Source organism: Hyaena hyaena, unplaced genomic scaffold, assembly GCF_003009895.1.
Source record: "Hyaena hyaena isolate Hyena2069 unplaced genomic scaffold, ASM300989v1 scaffold_427, whole genome shotgun sequence".
In the NCBI taxonomy this organism is placed as follows: Eukaryota; Metazoa; Chordata; class Mammalia; order Carnivora; family Hyaenidae; genus Hyaena; species Hyaena hyaena.
The window spans coordinates 918,627-943,892 of NW_024081064.1; the positions used below are offsets into that span (position 1 = coordinate 918,627).

Consider the following 25,266-nt stretch of genomic DNA (forward strand, 5'->3'; position numbering starts at 1 on the left):
GGCAGCCTCGAAGCTGGGACGGCCGTGGTGAGCGAGGAAGGGTACAACGCAATTTGTCTCCTTAAACATACTACTCTCGCGTCTTTTAAAATCCAAGTCGGATGATGCGTCTATTCCTATTGTCTGTTTTCTCTTGCTTTTGGGTTAAATTTTCTCTTCTCAAAGATGCGGTCATTTCTGACTGTCACTTACAGTATACGGAATCTGCGCAGATAATGTGAGACTCCTCCAGAGAGGACTCAGCCTTGCTTCTGGCGGCAGGGAGGTCGGGGCCACGAACAACCCCAGGTCCCCTGAGGATAATCAGATACCGCGGGGCCCTCCAGTTTGTGAGAGGCCAGCGCCTCTGGCGCAGCCCTGTCCCTACGCAGGGCCCGGGGAACCCCGGCACGCGTACAAGGGCTCCTCCTCCTGGGCCCCGACCTGCATCTCCCGCGTCCCATTAATCTGCCTGGCGCTCCAGTCGTCTTCACAGGTGGCCATTTCAGCGATTTCGGCAACGCTTCGAGGGGACGGGCGGTGCCGAGTGTCAGGCATGCCATCTGTCCCCTCCCGAGTCCCGGCTCTGCAGGGCCTTCTGCCAGGCCGCTCTCCCATGCCTTCAACGGGGTTTCTTTCTTACCTTTTCACCGTCTCCTGTTCTTAGTCGGATTTGTCCAAACAACCCGAAAAACCACTGCCGGAAGAGCCCCCAAGTCCAACAAATTCAACACAACCTTTGTTTAAAACTGAACCAGTTTTGAAAGTTGAGCCTTTCCCAGGGGGCTCCCCAAATCAAGACTGAACGAAGCAACGTGGGCTATGGGAAAACAGATCTGGAATTACTGCTGACTAACAGAAAACCAGACATCCTAGTTAAAATAAAGCATTAATCAAAACTAGTGTCACCATGCATTCTAATAGAAAAATCTAACCAACCCTATGGCTGGCATCGCAGGTGTGGAGCTCCCTTCAAAAGCAGAGGCAGCTGTGAGCGCACAGGCTCAGAGCCCGGCACACAGCAGGTGCACGGGGAACAGCACTTGACTGCGTCCCTGCCCCTTCTCCCCTCGGCTCTCACGCCCCCCCCCCCCCGCAGGCTGACCCTGAAACCAGGCTGACACCACCGGTGATCCTACCACAGGGTCTGAGGCTCACCCCTGCGCTGCACTTTCTGCCGTACTGAGTAGGGAGGGGAGCTAGGGTCAAGAACCACGCCATTTGTTCAGATTTGTTCCTTCGGGTTCAAGCACTATTTCCCAAAGTCTGGTCACTTGTGAATTTTGTCATGTCGATTTAATATGAGTGCTGTTACATAATCTTTTTTTCTTTTTAATTTTTTAACATTTATTTATTTTTGAGAGACTGAAACAGAGCACGAGCAGGACAGGGGCAGACAGAGAGGGAGATACAGAATCCGAAGCAGGCTCCTGGCTCTGAGCTGTCAGCACAGAGCCCGATGTGGGACGTGGGGCTCGACCTCACGGACTGTAAGATCTGAGCCGAAGTCAGGACGCTTAACCCACTGAGCCACCCAGGCGCCCCCATAATCTTTTTCTTTAACATCAACTCATGACCTGACTCTTGGTTTCAGCTCAGGTCATGATATTGTGTTTTGTAGGTTCAAGCCCCACACTGGGCTCCGTGCTCACAGCATGGAGCCTGTTTGGGATTCTCTCTCCGCCCCTCCCTCGTTCTGTCTCTCTCTCAAAAAGAAAAAAAAAAAAACCAAACAAACCAAAAAAAAAACCAAACCACACCTTAAAATCAACTCACTAGAACAAGAGAGTACTAGCCCTACTAAATATTAAAACCTATTATAAAGCCTCTTTAATTAAAAGTATTGGCACATGAATAAATACAGACCAAGGAAATGCAACAGAAAATTGAGAAATAGGTTGAGTTAGTTAAATATGACAAAAGACGGCATCTCAAAACAGTCGGAGAAAACAGAACTTTTAACACGTGGTACTCATGTAACTCAAAAACTAGACAGAAAAGGATAAAATTGGATCCATCCCTCAAACCATGTATGTCATTGCAAATGGATCAGAGACCAAAACATTTGGACCCGACAAAAAGAAAAGAAATTGTACAAGTACTAGAAAACACAGGCGAAGTCGTCCAGGAAGTATAGGAAGCTTTCCAGCAGTGACTGAAAATCAACAAGCAATGAACGAAATCTATTTACCTCCCATTTAGTAACAACAGTCCCACAACCATGTGCACGGAGCACCTCTCCTGGACCGTTTCCGCTCCTGCTTCGCCTGTTTCTGCCTCCCGGGTCCTGCTCCGGGGCTGCCACGGGAGCCCCCACAGGGTCACCGGGGAGCCCCGCCAGGCACGGGGTGATGTGAGGGGGGGCGGGGGGCCAGGGCAATCCTCTGCCAGATAAAGACGGCAGCTGCTGCGTACACGCTGCTCCCTTCTCCCCACAAAGAGTCTTGGGCAAGGGAGTCATCAGTTGCCACTCGGGGGCTTAGAGCGATGCCTCCTCAGGACCGAACGCCCGTCCTGGCTCTCCCTCCTTCCACCGCGCTGCCCTGCCCTCCTTCTGGACCCCAGAGGGGCCGCTCCCTCCAGAGCGCCCATCACATGGCCTTGGTCTCAGATGCAGCCTTCTGGGGAACCCGGGTAAGTAAGGCACCACGGATGGGCTGCCCTGCAGTTTTCTAATGCATATAAAAATGCTTACTTATTAATATTTAAAAAGCACGCATCAGGAGAAGCAGAACTCTCTACTTAAGTGTGGGCCATGAATAGGAACTTTCTTACAAAAGGGACCAAGAAAGTAACTTTACGAGGCTGATATGTGACAAACACTACGTGAGCCAGGTGGCCGAGGTCAACATCAACAGTCATAAAGCGGCTGCTAGTACGTTCCCTCTATACGATGCGATGAAAGGGCACCGCACCTCTGTGATCTTGCTCCCCAGAGCTGACAGCCCCACTCCAACCGTGAGACAAACACGAGACAGATTCCAACAGAGAGGCATCCTACAATATGCCTAAGCAGTGCTCCTCAATACAGTCAAGGTCATCAACAATAAGGCAAGTCTGGAAAACTATCACAGCCAAGAGGAGTTTAAGCAGATACCACAACAAAATGTAATATGGTGTCCTGGCTGGGACCCTGGACAGAAAACACGAGGTAAAAACAAGGAAACCTAAAGAACGGACTTTGGGTGATAAGAATATCAATATTAGCTCATTAAGTGTAACAAATGTCCCATAAATGTAAGATGTTAATAACGAGGGCCGGGGGGACTGTGTATATGTGTGCAGGGCACATGGGAACTCTCTGTACTATCTGCTCAATTTTTCTATAAATCTAAACTTGTTCTAAAATATGAAGTCCATTAATAGAAAGAGGGGGAAAAAAGATGTTAAGAAAGCATTCCTCCATCTCTGGCAACGGGATCTGCATTTCGGAAGAACATACACAAGTGATCTGCAGGCACAGTAAGTAAAGACTGAGAAACACCCAGGACACTAAGAGTTACGATCCGTAATGTGCTTACAAAGAAATAACAGGAGAAAGAATCCACACATCAACAAATAAATCCTGTCCCGCGGCAGCAGTATGGAAACAACAAACTCGCCATCACCCCAGCAATGCACGAATTCATTATTCACATTATGAAACACTTTCGTCTGGATGCCAGCTTCTATGGTTTAGGGGTGGCTGCCTGGAATGTTGTTCTTGGAAGGACGCAGGGCAAGCTGGAATGAATGTCATGATTTTCCTCTCCGTTTAAGGTCTTGGTGGCAGCATCAACATTTATCAAGCATTTACCAAGTGCCAGGCACAGTGCTAGGCTCCAGGGATCCAACAGAGCCCAAAACAGGCAAGATCCTTTATGAAATACAGGACGAAAATGTTAGCAAGGAAAAGGATAAAGAGCTGTGGAAAAGGAAATCTGGGGATGCCAGATTTACCTGGAGGTAAATACCAGGAAAGGGCCCTCAGCCAGGGGAAGGGGCAAGGACTGACTCCTCGAGGAAGTGATGTTTAAAGTACAATTTGGGGGGCACCTGGGTGGCTCAGTTGGTTAAGCGCCCGATTTTGGCTCAGGTCAAGATCTCGCAGTTCGTGGGTTCGAGCCTCGTGTCGGGCTCTGTGCTGACAGCTCAGAGCTTGGAGCCTGCTTCAGATTCAGTGTCTCCCTCTCTCTGACCCTCCCCTGCTCATGCTCTCGTGTTCTCTCTCTCTCTCTCTCTCTCTGTCTCTCAAAAATGAATAAACATTAAAAAAAAATTTAAACTATGATTTGGGGGCACCTGGATGGCTCAGTCGGTAACGCATCTGACTCTTGGTCATGGCTCAGGTCATGATCTCACAATCTGTGAGTTCAAGCCCCACATCCGGCTCTGTGCTGACAGCATGGAGCCTGCCTGGAATTCTGTCTCTCCCTCTCTCTGCCCCTCTACCATACGAGTGTGGGCTCGCTCTCACTCTCTCAAAATAAATAAATAAACTTAAAAAAAATAAAAAAATAAACTAAGATTTGAAGACTTGGAAGTTAGCAGGGTGAAAGGGAAAAGGAAGTAGACTTTCGTCAACCGGTGAGTTCGTCCATCAGATCTTTTCTTTGACAGAGAACAGAGGGGAAAAGATCAGAGCAACAGACAGAGCTCCACAAAGAGAGCCCAGTGGAGGGCAGGAGCCAGAGACTGTTTACAGGTTCCGGAAGCTTTTACAGAAGGACCCCAGGTCAAACCTATCACGAGGGAGAGAGACCTGGAGGAGGTGTGTAAGATGCTTCCAAACCACACTCTCGTCCACTCTCTCAGACACTCAGAAACGTCTGCAAAGGCGAGCCTGTGCCACAGCACGACAGCCCACACCGGCTCATGCTGCCCCTTCTGCCATGGCTTCTGCGAATCTCACAGCTAAATGTGCTCAAATGGAGTGACTGTTTTTTTGTTTGTTTTTTTTTTAACATTTATTTATTTTTGAGAGATAGAGCATGAACAGGGGAGGCCAGGGAGAGGGGGAGACACAGAATCCAAAGCAGATTCCAGGCTCCAGGCTGTCAGCCCAGAGCCGGACGCGGGGCTTGAACTCAGGCACCATGAAATCATGACCTGAGCTGAAGTCGGATGCTTAACTGACTGAGCCACCCAGGCGCCCCAGTAACTATTTCTTAATATGAATTTTCTGCTACAATGACCTCTTCTCCCCCAATACAGCCTGCCTCCTCTTTGTCTTTATTTCAACAGTTCTCATTTGTATTGTTTATAACCGTTTTTACTTTTTTTGTTTCTTAAATTTTTCAATGTTTTTATTTATTTATGAGAGAGAGACAGAGATAGCACAAGCAGGGGAGGGTCAGAGAGAGAAGGAAACACAGAATCTGAAGCAGGCTCCAGGCTCCAAGCCGTCAGCACAGAGTCCGACGCAGGGCTCGAACCCACAAACCGTGAGGTCATGACCTGAGCCAAAGTCGGATGTTCAACCAACTGAGCCACTCAGACGCCCCATAACCATTTTTAGAAGTTGAAGCTTCAATAGCAACTGCGGCTTCTAAACCAAAAAATGACCCCTGATGGTAGGTGAGTTGTATAGTGATTGAGGCAGAATATCTGAAATCAGAATTGTTTCGGATTTTTCAGGTTTTATCTTCTTGTAGACATAACAAATTGGGGTGGGGGAAGTAGATAACTAACCTTTGTTGAACACCATAGGCTAAGAACTTCTTATGCATTTTCATTTGAGCCTCATAAAACCCTGTGCAGGAAGTATTCTCATCATATGGGAGAAAAATCACGGCTTAGAATTACTTAGAATACAGGCAGCAAGGTGTGGCATATCACAGCGGTTTTTAAGAGAGTTTATTCACACTTTGACATCAAGCCTAAACTGAGGAGAAGATGTCTTTGACACAGCCTTGAAGACAAAGACAGTCCACCTTCCTGCACAGCAGCTACAGAGGACTCGGGAACAGGGCTCCCCCAACTGGTCAGCCTGTGGAACCACACCACTTACTTCTGATTCTTTTTCTAGGCCTTTGCTTTTTGGGGAGAATCTCCAAGTTAAGGCCAGGATTAAACTTCCTTTTCCATTAACTTTATCTCTTTCTTTCTCTCTTCTTTGTTTAAAATTAACATTCTGATAATGTGTATCAATAGCCTTTAAAATGTTTATACCCGTTGATGCCAGTAATAATACCATTTTACTAATTTATCTTAAGGAAATAATCAAAGGTGTATCCCAAGAATTATGTGCATTTACCATCATACTGTTTGCAATGATGCGATCCTTTTTATAAAAAATTTTTTAATGTTTATTGATTTTTGAGACAGAGACAGAGCATTAGCAGGGGAGGGGCAGAGAGAGAGAGAGAGAGGGAGACACAGAATCTGAAGCAGACTCCAGGCTCTGAGCTGTCAGCACAGAACTCGATGCAGGACTCGAGTCCACAACTGTGAGATCATGACCTGAGCCAAAGTTGGACGCTTAACCGAATAAGCCACCCAAGCACCCCTACAATAATGAAATCTTAATGCAAGGTAACTGTCCCAAAATTGGGAACTGAAAAATAAATTATGGTATACCATATGATATTATCCAGCTATTTAAAATATTTTCAAAGAATATTTAATGAGGGGGTAACACATACATATCAAATGTAAACTGTCCAATATAAATGCGCAGGACAACATCAATTTTGGGAAAATGTTCTCTTAAACACGTAAAGGAACTACGGCCTACGTTTAAAGTGGTTTTCGCTGGACAGTAGAGTCAACCCTGATTTGTGCTGTCCTCTCTACTTTCCTATGTTTTCAAATTCTCCACATGTAATATATAGCACATTTAAATCAGGAAAAAGTTATTTTTTTTTTTAATTTTTTTTTAATGTTTTTTATTTATTTCTAGGAGAGAGAGAGAGACAGCGCGAGCAGGGGAGGGTCAGAGAGAGAGGGAGTCACAGACCGAAACAGGCTCCAGGCTCTGAGCTGGCAGTCAGCACAGAGCCCGACGCGGGGCTCGAACCCACGAACTGCGAGACCATGACACAAGCGAAAGTCGGACACTCAACCGACTAAGCCACCCAGGCGCCCCTATTTTTTTTTTTAAAAGAGGCAATTTCCACTAGAAATTGTTTCTATGAGGATCTTTCCCTTTTGGGCTAGGAAAGAGAAAAACTCTACTTAGAATTGTTTGCTGAGGGGACCGCTGCCCTTCCCACCCCACACCGATGTCAGGGGGAGGTGCTCTTCCCCACGTTCTTGTCACATCACTGTAGCAGTTATGACAGCCATTTAACAACGCAGAGTCATCATAAAGCTTATAATCTACTACAGAGTTCAAATTTGGGTGGTATGGATTCCCTTGAAAGGGAAATTGGTTTGTTTTCCTGTAGTTTATGTACAATTGCAAACCCAAGGTTAAATCTATGAAGTTTATGAAACTAGACACAACAAAACTACCAAACTAGCAGAATTCACAATGACAGTACTTTAACCAAAGGATGATGCTGCTCATATTAAAAGTCAGTGTCAACCCACAACTATACAGTCAATTAATCTTCAACAAAGCAGGAAAGAATATCCAATGGGAAAAAGACAATTTCTTCAACAAACGGTAAATGGTGTTGGGAAAACTGGACAGCAACGTGCAGAAGAATGAAACTGGACCACTTTCTTACACCGTACACAAAAGTAAACTCAAAATGGATTAAAGACCTAACTGGGAGACAGGAAACCATCAAAATCCTAGAGGAGAACACAGGCAGGAACCTCTCTGACGTCGGCTGTAGCCACTTCTTACTAGAATCCTCACTGGAGGCAAGGGAAACAAAAACAAACTACTGGGACTTCATCAAAATGAAAAGTTTCTGCACAGCAAAGGAAATAATCAACAAAATTAAAGGGAACCTATGGAATGGGAGAAGATATTTGCAGATGACTATCTGATAAAGGGTCAGTACCCCAAATATATAAATAACTTATAAAACTCAACACCCAAAAAACAAATAATCCAATTTAAGAAACAGGCAGGGGCACCTGGGTGGCTCAGTCAGTCAAGGGTCTGACTTTGGCTCGGGTCATGATCTCATGGTTCATGGGTTCAAGCCCCACATCGGGCTCTGTGCTGACAGCTGGAGCCTGGAGCCTGCTGTGGATTCCGTGTCTCCCCCTCTCTCTGCCCCTTCCCTGCTTGTGCTCTGTCTCTCTCTCTCAAAAATAAACATTAAAAAGAATAACAAAAAAAACCCCACAAGAATAGATATGAATAGACATTTTTCCAAAGAAGATATACAGATGGCCAACAGACACGTGAAAAGATGCTCCACATCACTCATCATCAGAGAACTCACGAACCTCAAGATCATGACCTGAACCAAAATCGGACGCTTAACTGACTGAGCCACCCCAAGAAACAGACTCTTAACTATAGATAACACACTAGTGACTACCAGAGGGGAGGAGTGTGGGGAAGACAGGATAAACAGGTGATGGGGATTAAGGAGCACACTTGTGATGAGCATCAGGCATCGTGTGTAAGCGCTGAATCACTAAGCTATACCCTTAAAACTAACATTACACTGCACGTTAAATTGAATTGACAATAAATATAAAATAAAATAAAATAAAAATAAAAAGGCACTATCATTCATGGCAACGTCACCAGCTTGCGAAATCACCAGGGAAAGCTATCGGAACCGCATCCATACACGTCTCATACAAAATACTGGAATATTGTTGGCCTGAATGAATATTTTCTGAAACACTATGAAATAGGTTTCCAAACTGCTGTGTATTCTTTGACAAATCACTGACACTTAAAACTTGCACTGAAAGTAAAACTCAAAATTAAAAAAAAAAAAACTCCAACGTCAAGAAGTCAGTGGCACTGGCCTAAAAATTGGCAGACAGAACAAGAGAGGAGAACCCAGGGAAATACACGCACAGAAACCCCCACGTATAGCTGGTCCCCCTAACAGGACTTCCAGTGACTTGGAGAGCTGCTCTCCTGTCCCCATTCCGCAGCACTGCATCCAGAAATGTACTTGGACCCAAACGTGAGAGCCTGTGCGGGATAATGGTGACAAATAAGGACTCTGTTCGTGCCTGTGTATCTGCACTGTGCCCTATGCTCACTCTGCATTCCGTATAACGCCGAGATTGATAAAGTGCCTCTGCCCCAGATGAGGTGGGTCCCTGGCACAAAACCAGACCCGCAGGACGCCAGACTGGCCACGCCTTACGTACACAAGGCAGATCATCTGATCAGTGATGTTGAAGAAAAATGTCACTTTGATCTTCACCTCCTATGCCCAACCATTTGAAGGGTGACTTTTTTAGATTTTATATATAAAACAGAAATATGACTTAACTACTTATCAAACTTCTGGAAGAACAATTTCTTAAACGTAAGGAATGATGAAAAAACCATGAAGAAAATGGCTTATTGACATAAAAATCTTAACCATATATATATATGCATACATATTTATCTTTAAAAGATAAAACATAGATAAGTAATTTTTATTTGACATAAAAATCTTAACTATATATACATATATATATCTTTAAAAGATAAAAGGCAGATAGGGAAAATGTTCAGATAAATGACTGAAGTATATAAAGAGAAATATACTGTTTACTATGTGTCGGGGGAGGGTTTGGTTTTTTGTTTTTAAGTAAAAAAGGATGCAGAAAGGAATCTAGTAAGTGTCTGTGAATCATTCAGGGGCAGGGACTGTTGGGAGAGAAGGTCTGGTTCTTTTCCCCTGCGTGCCCGTAAGATCTAATGCCAAGCAAAAAAAAAAAATCCAATGCCAGGCAACACTAAGCCCTCAAAAACGGACTCTGGATGAAGACATGAAAATATATAAAGTCTGTTAAGAAAAGGAGAGAATTCAGGCAGTAGCCTATAAAATAAAATTTAAAAAAAACCACTCAGGTACAGCCTTAATTATCTGAGAAATTTGATTCAATTGGACTGTTTCCCTAAAATTTGTGAATAATATGTGTGTCAAATGTTCAGTTTATTCATGAGAATGCATCTCCAGCCCTATGGCTGAAAGCACTTTTTAAAAAATATTTTTAAAATGTTTTTCATTTATTTTGATGGGGTGTGCAGAGAGAGGAAGAGAGAGAATCCCAAGCAGGCTCCATGCTGTCCGGGACTCGAACCCCGTGAGCAGTGAGATCGTGACAATCATGACCTGAGCTGAAATCAAGAGTCGGGCGCTCAACCAACTGAGCCACCCAGGCGCCCCTAGACACTTCTTAAAAGGGATGGTTTGGAGACTACCTGGCAGACCTTTATGAACAGATCACATCTCTACACTCTCAGGAGATTATCTAGCAAGAAAAATCACGTGTTATTTCCACTGAAAAAACTCAGGATTGAACAAAGTAAAAGTAAATTGAAAAAGTAAAGTGTTTTTCACGGATGAACCAAGTTGTTTACAACTATGCCAATCATTTGTCTGAGCTGACAAGAGAGGCAATGAATAGACCCTCTTGACTCATTTAGGCCCTTCTGCAAAAGCCAAATTCTTGAGGTACATGTCAACAAACATGAATCAGTGCTTAACTATAAAAACAGTCTGTGACAGAGAGCCATGGTAAACTGTCAGCAGCATTTTAACAGATCTGTGCAAAACACAGACAACTTAAGAAAAAAAAAGAATAACTGAACGCTTCATTTTGGAAAAGCCACTTACAAACTTTCATTTCTACAGTTGTGCCTTTTTACAGTTGATCCAAAAGAACAGGATCAGAGAATACTCTTATGATGCTGTTGATCAGAAGATTAAGTGTTCTACTCAAGAGAAGCAGATAAAGGGTAATTTTTACCAAATAGACAAGAAAATCAAAACAGGAGAAAGGAAGAAATATGGAAAAAAGAGAGGGAAGCAGCTGCTTCCAAAATCCTTTGCATCACAGTAATGATCTGAACTAAACTACCATTTTTTCAATTAATTATATATGAAGAGGAAATAAAAAAATTCATTCCCGAGATGATCTTGATTCTAAGAGCATTTCACAAACCACGACAATTTAATGTAGTCGACATAACACAAGAAAATCGCTGTTCTCATTCTCTCCAGCTTCGGTAGCCTGCTAGCTTGAGTCTCCTGCAGAACTGAATACGGACTCAAACTGCCTCTATCGTGCATGCATGAAGGGCTTTTCCTGCCAGTAACTGGGGACCAAGTAAATTAGAACAATCTCATGCCGAAAAGAACCAGAAACACAGGCAAAAAAATACACTAAATATCCCCTTGGAGGCCTAAGGGAAGAAGACACAGCAGAGACTCAGGGAGGTAAACTCAGCATTTAGGGCTACTTTCTCTGGGGGGTGTTTGCCAATTCTAAAGGGAACGCTAAGGGGACCCTGGGTGGCTTAGTCGGTTGAGTGTCCAACTTCAGCTCAGGTCATGATCTCGAGGTCTTTGAGATCGAGCCCCACGTGGGGCTCTGTGCTGACAGCTCAGAGCCTGGAGCTGCTTCAGATTCTGTGTCTCCCTTGCTCTCTGCCATAAATAAAATAAAGGGAATGCTAAAAGCTTGGAGTTGGCTTAAGAGGTGAAGGTGCTGGTGAAGAAATGAACCCTAGGAGTACAGGTTGACCAAACAGGCAGGCCCTCACAGGGACTGCAGCTCAGTGGAGAAACAGCTCGGTCCCTAAGATGGCCCTGAAGTGAGTCCAGATCCTAAGCGCCCATTTGCCTGACAAAAGCAAATGTGAATTATCTGTGGCAGAGGAAACCGTCATCTTAGATCTCAAATTAGTTCTACAATTATGCAAGTTCAATGTCCAGCACAAAATTACAAAAGGATAACAACAGAAACTAGGCACATAAGGAGATAAGACAGAATGAATGAAAACCAAGAAAAAACAGACATTGGAAATGACTTACATGCAGTGCCATAATCAGACAAGCTTTAAGATAATTAGGCACACCATATTCAGGGAGATAAAAAACAAGATTGATAATTTTGGCAGATAACGGTAAACCATAAAAAGCAAAGCAGATGGAAATTAAAGAATCGAAAAATACAGAACTGAAATGAAAAGCTCAACTGAGGGGTGCCCAGCTGGCTAGGTCAGTAGAGCATGGAACTCTTGATCTCAGGGTCACTGAGTTTGGGCCTCACATTGGGTGTAAAGAAAAATGAAACCAAAAACCTCAATTGACAGGTTTAATAGATGATCGTTTATGGCAGAAGAGAAAAAGTAAGGGGCTATCCAGAATGAAGGACAGAGAGTCAGAAAGAAAACAAAAGAAAAGTTAAGAGATAGAAGTTCCGGTGAGTGATCTAACACGTATAATTGCAGCCCCGGAAAGAAAGGTAAGACAGAATGGAGCAGAAGGAATATCTGAAGTATCAATGGCTGATAGCTTCCAAAACTAAAGATGCTGGGCCATGGGTTCAAGAAGCCCTAAGCGCTCCAATTATAATTAAAAAAAAAAAAAAAAAATCATACCAGGGACAGCAATGAGAAATTGCTGAAAACGAAAGACAAAAAGAACATTTTAAAAGTATCTGGAGAAAAATACTACCTTCAAAGGAATGGCAGACTGACACGTGGCTTCTCAACCATCAATCCAAGTCAGAGATAATGAAATAACTTTGAAATGCTAAAAGAAAACAATGGCAAACCAAGATTTCTCTAAGTACTGAAAAGACCCTTCTTGATGGAGGAAAGTGTTCTACAGTTAGATTGTGGCCAGGGTGCCTGGGTGGCTCAGCTGATTTAGGCTCTGACTTTGGCTCAGGTCAAGATATCTCGGTTCATGGGTTTGAGCCCCGCATTGGGCTAACTGCTGTTAGTGCAGAGTCCGCTTTGGATCTTCTGTCCCTCTTTCTCTCTCTGCCCGTACCCCCGCCTCTGCCCATCTCCTGCACTCTGTCTCAAAAATAAACATTAAAAAATAAATAAAATTAGATGGTGGTAACAGTTGTGGAATTCTGTGAAAACACTAAAAACCACTGAACTGTACACTTGTTTTAAAAGTTTATTTATTTATTTTGAGAGAGAGAGAGGGAGAGCACACAAAAGAGAATCCCAAGCAGGCTAGGCACTGTAAGTGCAGAGCCTGACTTGGGGGTCAATCTCATGAACTGTGAGATCATGACCTGAGCAGAAATCAAGAATCGGACACTTAACAGACTAAGCCACCCAGGCGCCCCTGACTGACTCGTATTTTAAATGAGCAAATTTTATGGTGTGTGAATTGTATCTCAATCAAGCTGTTGTGCTTCTTTTTAATGCGGGTAAATAATGACATTTGCAAACACGCACTGTAAGAATCTGTCACCCCAGACCTGCATTAAAGGAAAGCTAAAGAGTAGTTTTCAGGTGAAGAAATGGCCCTAAATGGAAGACTGGAAGGTGACAAAGAAGTCACCGAAGAGCTATGGGGAAAGGATGACCTTTTTGACAATCAACGATGAATAAATGGTGCTGGTAAAAATGAAATGTAACCTCTTTTCCAGAAAAAAGTCAATTCCACAAGTTACATACACACACACACACACACACACACACAGAGTTACACAAAAACCAATTCCAAGTGGACTCTAGATCTTAATTTGAAAAGCAAAATCCTACGATTTCTGCAAGATGTTATAAGAAACTATCTTGGGACAGAAACTTTGGGACAGAATTACAAATTAGGGGAGAAAAGGCACGTAAGCCCCAAAGAAAACCGGGCAAAACATCTGAACAGGCACATTGTAAAAGAGGATACCAAATAAACATGAACAGATGTTCACCCTCATCAGCTGGCAAGAAACTACAATTTAAAAGCACAACCTGATACCACTGCACACTCACCCACATGGCTAAAGTTTAAGAGCGACAATCCCCAGTGCTGACAAGGATGTGGAGCTCAAGAACTCTCCTACACTTGCTGGTACCACCGTAAATCGGTCAAACACTTCGGAAACTCGGTATCATCTAGTAAATTTGAAGCCCTGCCTATATCTTTTGACCTAGAAATTCCACGGCTAGGTGTATACCCAACAGAAACGGGTGCGCCAGGAGGCATATAAGAGTATTCCCAATAGCCAAAAGGTGGAAATAATCGAAACGTCTACCAACAGTGGGACGGACACCCTGTGGTATAGTCGTACAACAGAACACTACATACGCAAAAAAAAATGGATGAATCTCAGCAACTTGAGTGAAGGCAGCCAGACACAAAAGAACATGTATTGTTTGGTTTTCGTCAAGTTCACTGAACAAGCAAGATGAAAACTAGGGACACCATAGGTGGTATGCGATTTGTGCTCAGAAGGTAAAATTACACACAAAAACGGCAAGGAAGTGATTACCCCCTACAAGTCGGGGTTGGGTTACCTCGGGAGAAGGAATTCCCGGCTCGTGGGCGCCGGCTGTGTTCCAGTTCTCCGCCCGACACCCAGCAGAGCCCTGGCTGGGCGATCGGTGAGGAAGGGGTGGTTGGGGGTCCTGCTCGTCCCCGAAGACAAGGAAAAGGGCCGAAGGCGGGGACTGGCTGAAGGACACGACCGCCTCGCCCGGGAGCGCGGCCGAGGGGCGCCCAGGGGGGCCGCCCGGGAGAGGAGGCCGAGCCGCTGCGGCCCGGCGGCGCCACACCTGCCCTCCGGCCGGGCCCCCGGCGCCCACCCCGGCCCCGCAGGTGCCCCCCGCCCCCTCCGCACGCCGCCCCCGCCCCGCCCGCCCTCCTCGACGCCCCCTCGCCGCTCCCGAGGCCGCCCCGCCGCCGCCGCCGCCCGCCCGCCAGACTCACCTCATTGTCGCTGCCAGGGCGGGCGCGCGGGGCCGGGGGGCGCGGCGCGGGGCGTTAGCGGGGGAGCCGGCCCCGGGCGCGGCGGCTCCGCGTCTTGCTGGGCTGCGGGGGGCAGCGGGGGCGCATCTTCTCGGGGCGGGCGTCCGGGCCGCTAGCTGCGGGGCCGGGCTGCGGCGGCGGCGCCTGACAGCTGGGCCCCGGACCCTGCCATCTTGGCGGGCGCGTGCCCGGGCCGGCGTGTGCGCGCGCCGCCGGGGGCAGGGCGGGCCGAGGAGGGGAGGGGGCGAGCGCGCGCCCCGCCGAGACTCGGGGAGCGGGCCGCGGCGGGCGCGAGCGCGGCTCGGGGTCCGCAGAGGGGTAGGCGGGGGGGACGGGGGAAGGGGGGGGCGACGCGCGCGGCCGAGTTCCGCCGCGAGCCGAGACTGAGGGGGCGTCCCTCCGCCGGCCGAGGGGAGTGCGCGCGCGGTGCGTCCCTCCGCCCCCTGCCGCCGAAGGGGAGAGCGCGCGCCGCTGCCCGAGCCCGACACAAAAGGCGCGGGGCCCCACCGCCCGCGCCTCCGGGAGCGCTAAGCCAGGGGCTGAGAGGGGCGGGGCGGAGCTGAGAGGGGCGGGGCGGAGCTGAGAGGGGCGGGGCTTCTTAAGAAGAAAGTCCTGCAAGGGGCGGGGCGGAGCTTCGGGGACCCGGCTATCGGGGACGGGACTTCAAGGGAAGGACGAGCCGCGAGGGGCGGGGCTTGAGCGGAGGGCTCCCAGCGAGGGGCGGAGCCCTGAGGGTGAGGTGGAGCCAAGGGCGGGGCCGGGCGCTAGGCGTGCACCTGGAGCGCAGAGCCCCGCCCCGCGCGGGGCGCCCCCGGCTTCCACTCACGGCGCTTAGGGCGCTGGGGACCGTGCCCGGAGGCCCGAGGATTCCAGCTACCCCTGCAGCCCCAGCTACTCGGACGCAGGGGGCAGCTGGGATCCTAGTGGCGTCGAGGTCACACCCACCACTGAACACTCTTTGTAAATAGCCAGGTCTGAGACCAGGAGTCGTAGCTTTGGGGTTGTAGCAGCACTAGGGGGACCTCCCCTAGCCCAACGAGGGCCCCATAGGGCGACCCAAAACCACAGCCTGTGAAAAATCGCATCGGCCGTACAGCACGAAGTAGGTTCTCCAGGTTTTCTCGGTTGTTAAATCCCCATCCTTCCTAAAGCTTACCGATCCTCATTGCTGGTGGGAAACCCGTGTTCCACGCCCCGTACCCAAGTGGACAAGGTTCTCCGTGCTTCCACGGTACTGCCACTAATGCTTCCCTTCCTGTCTGTCACAGTAGCATCAAAATCCTATCTATCTTCTTTAAAACTGGGTCGAAAAAAGAGCATATCAGGTGTTTGGAGGAGTCTGGCATTTGGTCGGAAGGCTCTGAAAGGTCGCCAATTTACTCCAGGTCCAGACGGAGAGTCCCTGTGAATTGCGTGCTTTTGCCCACGGTATCATACGGAAGTCGTGGAGCCAGTTCTCAAGCCAAGGGTTTTCTGACTCAGAATCCCAGTGCCCATTCATTCTACTTTGCTGCAGTTGAACCTGCTTCTTTCTCCCTGGTTGCAGGTGAGTCTCTAGGTGCTTCTTCTCCACCAACCCCTGCCCCGCCCCAGCCATCCACTCATCACGAGTTCGGTAGTGAATGGTTGTCACATTTTTGCCTTCCTTCTGTTTGTTTGAGCTGGAGTCTTCCAACAAAAAGGCATGTTGGCCGCCTACAGTCCGATTAGCAGGTCCAGAGAATTTCCCCTCCTTCTAGCCTTATCGGTCCTTTTCTTCCCAGGGTCAAGGTTGGCTCTCTGCTACTGAAGAGAATTGTCAGGCAAGTAGAAATTACTAAAATGGACAGGCTCCCGGGCACCTGGAGATGCCTTTGCAGAGGCAGCATGACCTTGGTCGGTGCGTATCAGGCTGTGAGAGAACACCACTTGGGATATTGGCCTGTTTGTTCCCAGCTCGGTTTATTTTAAGTTTATTGATTTACTGGGGAGGAGGGGCAGAGAGAGGGAGAGAGGGAATCCCAAGCAAGATCCACGCTGTCAGCACAAAACCCTACTCGAGGCTCGTTCTCACAAACCACAAGATCATGACCTGAAATGAAATCAAGAGTCGGACGCTTAACTGAGCCACCCAGGCGTCCCCAGCTTGGTTTACTGAAGCATGTGGCCTGCTCTGACCTCCCTGCCTTCTTTGAGTCTGACAAGGTAATACTGTCCTATAACTGGAAAAGGTTCACTGGGCCGTGTTGATGGTGGATTTACGATAAACCACTAGCACCAGAGGTGAGGGGCACACACTGCCTGACAACCTTTCCTGCTAATTACCAATAGCCTAGAACAATAAAGAAAGGAGGACCAGAGAATACTGATGCTGGAAGGGACCTGCACATGCTTCTCTCAGTAGAGGACGGGGGCATGGAATGCCAAGAAGCAAAAAGGGTCCAACATCATTCAGGGAATTCATGCAACCAGCTGGATCGGGCTCCTGGAGAGATACTTTCTTGGATCCAGTGTTTGTTCCTCAGAGGGCTGCGTGAGGGCAGGTGGGGACTATTTGTGCCCTAAGCTGAGCTCTGCTTCTCCATGAATGGGCGTTGGTCTTACCTACCCAGCCCAGGATGCTTGGGAAGGAGCTCCACGTGTCGTCGCTCCGCCAGCCGTGTAGACCTCTCAGAGCCTCCCTGTCTCACCCCACAGACGGGACTCTGACATCCTTGAAGGCACTGCTGAAGAACAACTGCTCGGGGCGCCTGGGTGGCTTAGTCGGTTAAGCATCCGACTTTCGCTTAGGTCATGATCTCACGGTTTGTGGGTTCGAGCCCCACGTCGGGCTCTGTGCTGACTGCCAGCTCAGAGCCTGGAGCCTGTTTCAGTCTGTGACTCCCTCTCTCTCTGACCCTCCCCTGCTCACGCTGCCTCTCTCTCTCTCCTAGAAATAAATAAAAAACATTAAAAAAAATAAAAAAAAAGAACAACTGCTCGTAGGCTCCAGAAAAGATCTTTTTCTCCTCCCCTAGCAGACTTACCCTTGCCTTTCCTTCCCCTCCCCCTAGTTTTTGAAACCAGACCACTTAGCATGTTTCCCATTTACTAAAAAAGCCTTTATTCCTTAAAGGCACATGGATTCATGTTTTACCTTCTTCTGATAAAAAGAAAATTAACATTATCTTTGACATGTGTGACCCCCCCCCACACACACACAATGATTTGTCTCTGGAGGTCGGGCACCCTTACTTGGATTGGAAACGATTGCTTACCAAAGCCAATGACTTTATCATACCTGCTATGTGTGGGTGCAGAACACGTAGCCAGGCTGCCCACCCCATGGGTCAAGTTGGAGGCTCTCCTGGGGGAGGCAGAAAAGACAGGCTTTCTGCTCTTAGCCCAGGCTAGTCAGAGAGCCACCGACACCTGATAGGGCCAGGAAGTCCTCAAAGGGTCTCTGTCTAACTTCCTGTCAGAGGGGGAAGCTGAGGCCAAGAGAAGTCACACAGGCGAGTGGACACATTGCCAGACAAACACCCGTTTCTACAGACCCCAGGTTTCAAGGATGCCTACAGTATCGCCTGCTCTCTCCCTGTTTCTGGAAGCTTTTCCAGCCTGGGGTCACTGTTGAGGAGCCAACCTTCTGGACCATCTTCTTTCTCTTTTGGTGTTGCCAAAACAAACCTCACTCACCACAAATAACTGAAAGAAACACAGTTGCTTTGGATGATTCACCAATGAGACCATGTCTGGTTTACATGAACAGCATAAGTCAATGGCCAATTCGTGCCAGAACCCAAAATGCAGACAGGCTTCTTGGAGGAGAAGACGACAGCTGTCTCAGAGAACTCAGGGACCATCTGTGACACTTCATCTCTCTTTGAAAACCCTCATTCACACCATTGACCTTGTTGACCAACTCATTTATTACCAACAGTGTTTTCCTTCAATATAACACAGTTAGTTTTCAAGCATTCATTCATCCAAGGTTTACTGAGCGCCTACGTGTCTCTGCCTCGCTCACGCCCAGCGTACTGCCTCTGTCTACCGGGCAAACCATTTTCAACCCCACCCACATGTCACCTGTCTCCTGGAACCCTCAGCACTCCTTCCCATGGGACCAGAGGCACCATCCTCTATAGTGCTTTGGGGCACTGGCCTCAGCCCCGTCACACCTTCACCTTCCCATATTGGTTCCCCCACTAGACCTTGAACTTCATGAGGGCAGCAAGCAGGTCTTATTCCACTTTGACCCCATGTTTGTTACAGCACAGAAGGGGGAGACGCTGCTGACTCATGGCCCTCATTGGAGCAGCGCCTGTGAGAGGTGGGGGCAAGCCTGAGGGCATTACATTTTGGAAACCATAGCTCCATCTGGCAGGAAACAGAAATTGCTTCTGGCCCATTCTGCTTCCTCACACTCAAGGATGGCCTGAGGCTCACAGCTGGAGCTTTTCTTTTGACTCCACCTCTTAGGCTCCTTAAGATCTTGTTTCACGCGCTTTGAAGGCTTAGGAAGGGGCCACTCTTGGGGGAGGGGCCTGCGATGGGCACACTGGGAATGGCTCTAGCCTCCTGCTGGTATATCTCAAAGACCTGGACCAATCCAGGGGAAGGTTGGCCAGACTTATGTGTATTGGGAAGCTAGAGGGGAGGACCTTGGGTACCCTCCCAGCAGATGGCAACTTAATGCCACTGTTTGCAATTGGAGAAGAGGTCTGAGGGCCCAGGCCGGAGCAGGCCTGCTTTCTGGGAGGAGCCTGGAGCCAAATCCTGCCTTCCCAGGCTGCCTGAGTATTCCCACTTAATTAAGTTCAGAAAACTGAGCCAAGTGCATCCCTTAGGCCACCCTAATTAGCAGCCCTGGAAGGAGCTGCTGATCACTTTTCTGGGAGCCCCAAGGCCTCTGGGAAAGAATGCTCCACCCAGCCCTACCTAGGGAGGCCCAACCTCCCTGGGCCCTCCCAAGGCATGGCCGTCAGGTCCCTTAGAGACCCTGACATCCAGGCCTTTATGGGGCTGAAGGGGACCACCCACAAAAGGGCTGGGAGGCCTGGGCCTCAGACCATACATTTTAGGGGATTTGGGAAATTTGAAGGCTATGATCCCCTCACATGATGTTCTACCAAGCTGAACTGTTAGCAGGTGGCATGTCTGATGGAGAGAATGATAGAGAAGTTACAGGCAGAGTCCAGAAGATCTTGCATTAGAGTAGCATAAGAACAAAAAGTAATTCTTGGGAATAAAAACATTTCTCAAAATTGAAAAAAAATTTATTAGGGGTAGTAAAAAACAGAAAAGACACTGATCTAGAACTAGAGTTGGCACACTTTTCCTGCAAAAGACCAGATAATAAAGATTTCTGGCTTTTCAGAGGTCATTTGGTCTTTGTCATAACTACTCCACTTGGCCATTGTAGCTCGAGGACAGTCATAGACAGTCCAGAATGAATGGATGAATTATGTTCCGATAACACTTTATTTACAAAAACAGGTGGCAAGCTGGGTTGGGCCTGCGGGCCATAGTTTGTTGACTCAGGCCCTAGAGATCAAATGAGAAAATTACTTTGCAAAACAGAGTACAAAAGGGAGAAATGGAAATTATCATTTAAAAAATAAAATACATAAATTGATAGATTCAAGAGGTCTGATTTCTCAATAGTAAGAGTTCCCGAAGGACTGGAAGGAGGAGAAGCCATAATTGAGGACACAATAGAGTTTTTAAGTCAAAAGAAGTCACCAGAACACTGGATGCTTTTTTTTTTCTAATATCAGGAACAACACAAAGTTATCTATTCTCATCACTGGTTTTCAGTATTGTCCTGAAGATAATTAGCAAGGGGGAGAAAAGACATGCCATTGGAAAGGAAGAAGTAAAACTATCTCTATTTGTAGATGGTATGATCTTGTGTATAGCAAATCTTAAGGAATCCACTAAAAAATTATTAAAGCCAAAAACTGAGTCCAGTAGAGTTGCAGGATGCAAGATCAATATCCAAAAAATTAATTGTATTTTTATACACTTGCTATGAACAATTTGAAAATGAAATTAAGAAAACAACTATACTTATAATAACATCAAAAAATTAAAATATTTAGGGGTACCTGAGTGGCTCGGTCGGTTAAGTGTCCGACTTCGGCTCAGGTCATGATCTCTCAGTTTGTGGGTTTGAGCCCCGCATCAGGCTCTGTGCTGAATGCTTGCTCAGAGCCTGGAGCCTGCTTCGGATTCTGTGTCTCCTTCTCTCTCTGCCCCTCCCTCGCTCACGCTCTGTCTCACTCTATCTCTCAAAAATAAATAAGTATTTAAAAAAATTAAAATATTTAGGAATAAATTTGAAGAAGAAGTGTAAGACATACACTGGAAACTATAAAATGTCACTGAAAGAAATTAAAGAAAAACTAAATAAATGGAAAGATATCCCATGTTCATGGATTGGAAGATTTAATATTGAGAAGATGGCAATAGTCCCCAAATTGATCTACAGATTCAGTGCCATCCCTGTCAAAATTCTCCTTTCCCCCCCCAGAAATTAGCAAGCTGATTCTAAAACTTATTTGGAAATGCAAAAGACCTAGAACAGCCAAAACTATCTTGAAGAAGAACAAAGTTGGAGGATTCATCTACCTGATTTCAAAATTTACAGCAAAGCTACAGTATTCAAAATATATATATATATATATGTATATATAAAATAGAATTGAGAGTCCAGAAATATATTCATGTGCAGTTGATTTTTTTTAAAATTTTAGTAGGAGAGAGTATATGCATGTGCAGGCAGGGGAGGGGCAGAAGAAGAAAGCAAAGAGAGAGAGAGAATCCTAAGCAGGCTCATGTTCAGTATGGAGGGTCCCATGACCCTAGGGTCATGACCTAAGCCCAAACCATGAGTCATAAGCTCAACTGACTGACCTACCCAGGCACCCCATGTTGATTTTTTTAAATGTTTACTTATTTTTGAGAGAGAGAGAGAGAGAGAGAGAGAGAAAGACAGAGTGTGGACAGGGGAGGGGCAGAGAGAGACACACACACAGAATCCAAAGCAGGCTCCAGGCTCTCAGCTGTCAGCACAGAGTTCAACACGGGGTCAAAACCAGGGACTGTGAGATCATGGCCTGAGCCAAAGTCGGATGCATAACTGACTGAGCCACCCAGGTGTCCCTGTGAAGTTGATTTTTAACAACGGTGCTGGGATAGTTCAATGGAGGAAAGAGGAGTCTTCAATAAATGTTGCTGGAAAAACTAGAAATCTACAGGCAAACGAATGAAGTTGGACCCTTCACATCATGTGCAACAATTACCTTAAAATGGTTCATGGTCCTAAATGGAAAAGCCAAAACTATAAAACTCTTAGAAGAAAATATATGTGTAAATCTTTGTAACCTTGAGTTAAGCAAAGTTTTCCTAAATATGACACCAAAAAGAGTACAAGCAACCAAAGAAAAAACAGATACATTATATTTCATCAATAATTAAAAACTTTTGCTGCAGATAATACCATCAAAGTGAAAAGACAACACACAGAATGGGAGAGATATTTGTAAATCGTATCTTTGAAGAAAGCCTCGTATCTAGGATATAGAATGAGCTCTTTCAACTCAATAATATAAATATAAACAAGTTGAATAAAAAGTGGGCAAAGGATCTGAAGAGTTCTTTCTCCAAGGAAGATTTACAAATGGCCAACACATGAAAAGATCCTCCACATCACCAGCCAACAGGGAAATGCAAATCAAAACTGCAGTGAGATACCACTTCACTCCCACTAGAATGGCTATAAATTAAAACACAATAATAATAAAGGAAAATAAGTAAAGTTGATGATGTGGAGAAATCGGAACCCTCATATGTTCTAGTGGGATTATAAATGGTGCAACCACTTTGAAAAACAGATGGGTGGGTCTTCAAACTCTTCAACATACAGTCACAACATAACCGGGTCAGCCCACACGTAGGTGTATGCCCAAGAGTAATGAAAACATATGCCCACACAAACTTGTACACAAATGTTCATGGTAGCATTTTCATAATAGCCAAAGAGCAGAAACAATCCAAATGTCCATGAACTGAGGAGTGGATAAACGAGATGTGATCTATTCATACAATAAAATATAATTTGGCAATAACAACCAATGAAGTACTGATTCATGCTACATCGATGAACCTTGAAAACATTATGCTAAGTGAAAGAAACCAGTCACAAAAAGCTACATATTATATGATTCCATTTATAGGCAATGTCCAGAACAAGTAAATCTGCAGAGGCAGGAGGTAATTAGTGGTTGCCAGGGGTGAGGGGAGCAGGGTGCATATAGGGAATAACTACCTGTTATGGACTAGACTGTGTGTCCCCCAAAATTCATATGTGGAAACCCTATCCTCCAGTACTCCAGAATGTATTTGAAGATAGGACCTTTAAAGAGGTAATTAAGTGGCGGTGCCTGGGTGGTTCAGTTGGTTAAGCATCCAACTTTGGCTCAGGCCTTGATCTCATGGTTTGTGAGTTCGAGGCCCATGTGGGGCTCTCTCTTGCCAGTGCAGAGCCTGGAGCCTGCTTCGGAGCCTCTGTTCCCCTCTCTCTCTACCCTTCCCCTGCTCTTTCTCTTGAGAAGCCTGAAATTAAGTCCTCCATTAGAAACAACCTCAGGCTGCACATAGTCCCAGTTTCAAGAAAAGCCTCAGCTGAAGCCCCCCTCGGACCGCCCTGGGATCTGCCAATCAAAAGAAATGTGTAACATTCCTGTAGTCTTGGAGACGAGTCAGGGCTGGGAACTGCAGTTAGTTACTTTGTACAAAATAGCCAATCATTCACCGCTTGCATAAGCCCCAAGTAGATCCTCTGAGCCCACCTCATAATTGGTCATTTTCAAAAGATTCTCAAAGGTCATGAGTGGGTCCCGCCAAAAGTAACGGACGTCTCGCAGATACTGAATGGTCAAAACAGTTACTATGAGTATTGTACAATTATGACTGGTGCTTATGTAATGATGCAAAATGTACAATGTGTGCACGGTAACACCCTCACCCTTCCCCCACAAAAACCCTGCTCGCCACTGTTAGGGGCTCCACTTCACTGCCGCTGTGCCGGGAAATGGGTGAGTCCCTGCTTGAGCTTGTAATAAAGACCCTTTTGTACTTGCATCGGTGCCGGCTCCTTGGAGGTCTCTGGGGACTCGCGATTCGGGCATAACACTCTCTCAAAAATAAACAAACATTTTAAAAAAAAGAGGTAAATAAATTAAAAGGAGGCTGTTAGTGTGGCCCTCATCCAATCTGATGTCCTTATTTTTTTAAATATTTATTTATTTTGAGAGAGAGAGTGAGCAAGAACGAGTGGGGGAGGGGCAGAGAGAAAAGGGGAGAGAGAATCCCAAGCAGGCTCCCTGCTCAGCGTGGGGCCTGATGAAGCGCTCGATCTTACAACAGACTGAGAGATCATGACCTGAGCCAATACCAAGAGTTGAGCACTTAACCAACTGAGCCACCAAGGCGCCCCTGACTGATGTCCTTACAAGAGAAGATTACGACCCACAGAGAGACACCAGGAATGGAAGAAAAACCATCTGAAGACACGTCAAGAAAGTGGCCACCTGCAAACCACAGGGAGAGGCAGCAGTAGAAACCAATCACCGTGTTGGCACCTGGGTCTTGGACTTCTTTTTATAAAAAAATTTTTTTTAAGTATTTATTTATTTTTTAAAAAAATTTATTTCTAGGAGAGAGAGAGAGAGAGAGAGAGACAGCGTGAGCAGGGGAGGGTCAGAGAGAGAGGGAGACACAGAATCTGAAACAGGCTCCAGGCTCTGAGCTGGCAGTCAGCACAGAGCCCGATGCGGGGCTCGAACACACGAACCGCGAGATCATGACCTGAGCGAAAGTCGGACGCTTAACCGACTAAGCCACCCAGGCGCCCCTATTTATTTATTTTTGAGAGAGCGAGAAAGAGAGGGGGAGGGACAGGGAGAGAGGGAGATACAGAATCTGAAGCGGGCTCCAGGCTCTAAGCTGTCAGCACAGAGCCCAACACTGGGCTCAAACTCACGAACCGCGAGATCATGACCTGAGCCGAAGTCAGACGCTTAACCAACTGAGCCACCCAGATCCCCTTGGACTTCTAGTCCCCAGAATTGTGAGGAAATAAATGTCTGTTGTTTGGGTCACCCACTCTGTGATGGCCCTAGGAAATGAATACACAGCCAGTGAGCATGGTGTTTCTTTTTGGGGTGATGAAGATATTCTAACATTACATAGCAGTGATGGTGGCTGCATGGCCCTGTGAATACACTAAAATCCACTGAATCACATGCAATGTGAATTATGTCTCAATAAAGCTATTTGAAGAAAGAGAGCTCACCAGGTGTTTGGGAGGATTAGTGTAGAAAGACACGCATTTAGACACAATCTGGTAGAAACGCCTGTTTTTCTCTCCCACACGGATGAGATCCTTAGCCAGAAAAGATTTTAGGCCTGCAGTTCTCTTTTCTCAGAGATCTGCAAACTTCTAGTTTCAAGTTGCAGATAAGACACCAAATAGCCGGGGTGC

General features: G+C 46.6%; 1 protein-coding gene across 1 annotated transcript in view; it reads right to left on the reverse strand.

Annotated features, from left to right (window-relative positions):
• EVL (Enah/Vasp-like) overlaps positions 1-14,959 on the reverse strand; it is a 141,405-nt gene extending 126,446 nt beyond the window's left edge. The window contains 2 exon segments of the mRNA XM_039252928.1: positions 14,721-14,780; positions 14,782-14,959. Of these exon segments, the coding sequence (XP_039108859.1) occupies positions 14,721-14,780; positions 14,782-14,846 (125 nt within the window). The 5' untranslated portion in view covers positions 14,847-14,959.
• Between the last annotated feature and the right edge of the window lie 10,307 nt (positions 14,960-25,266).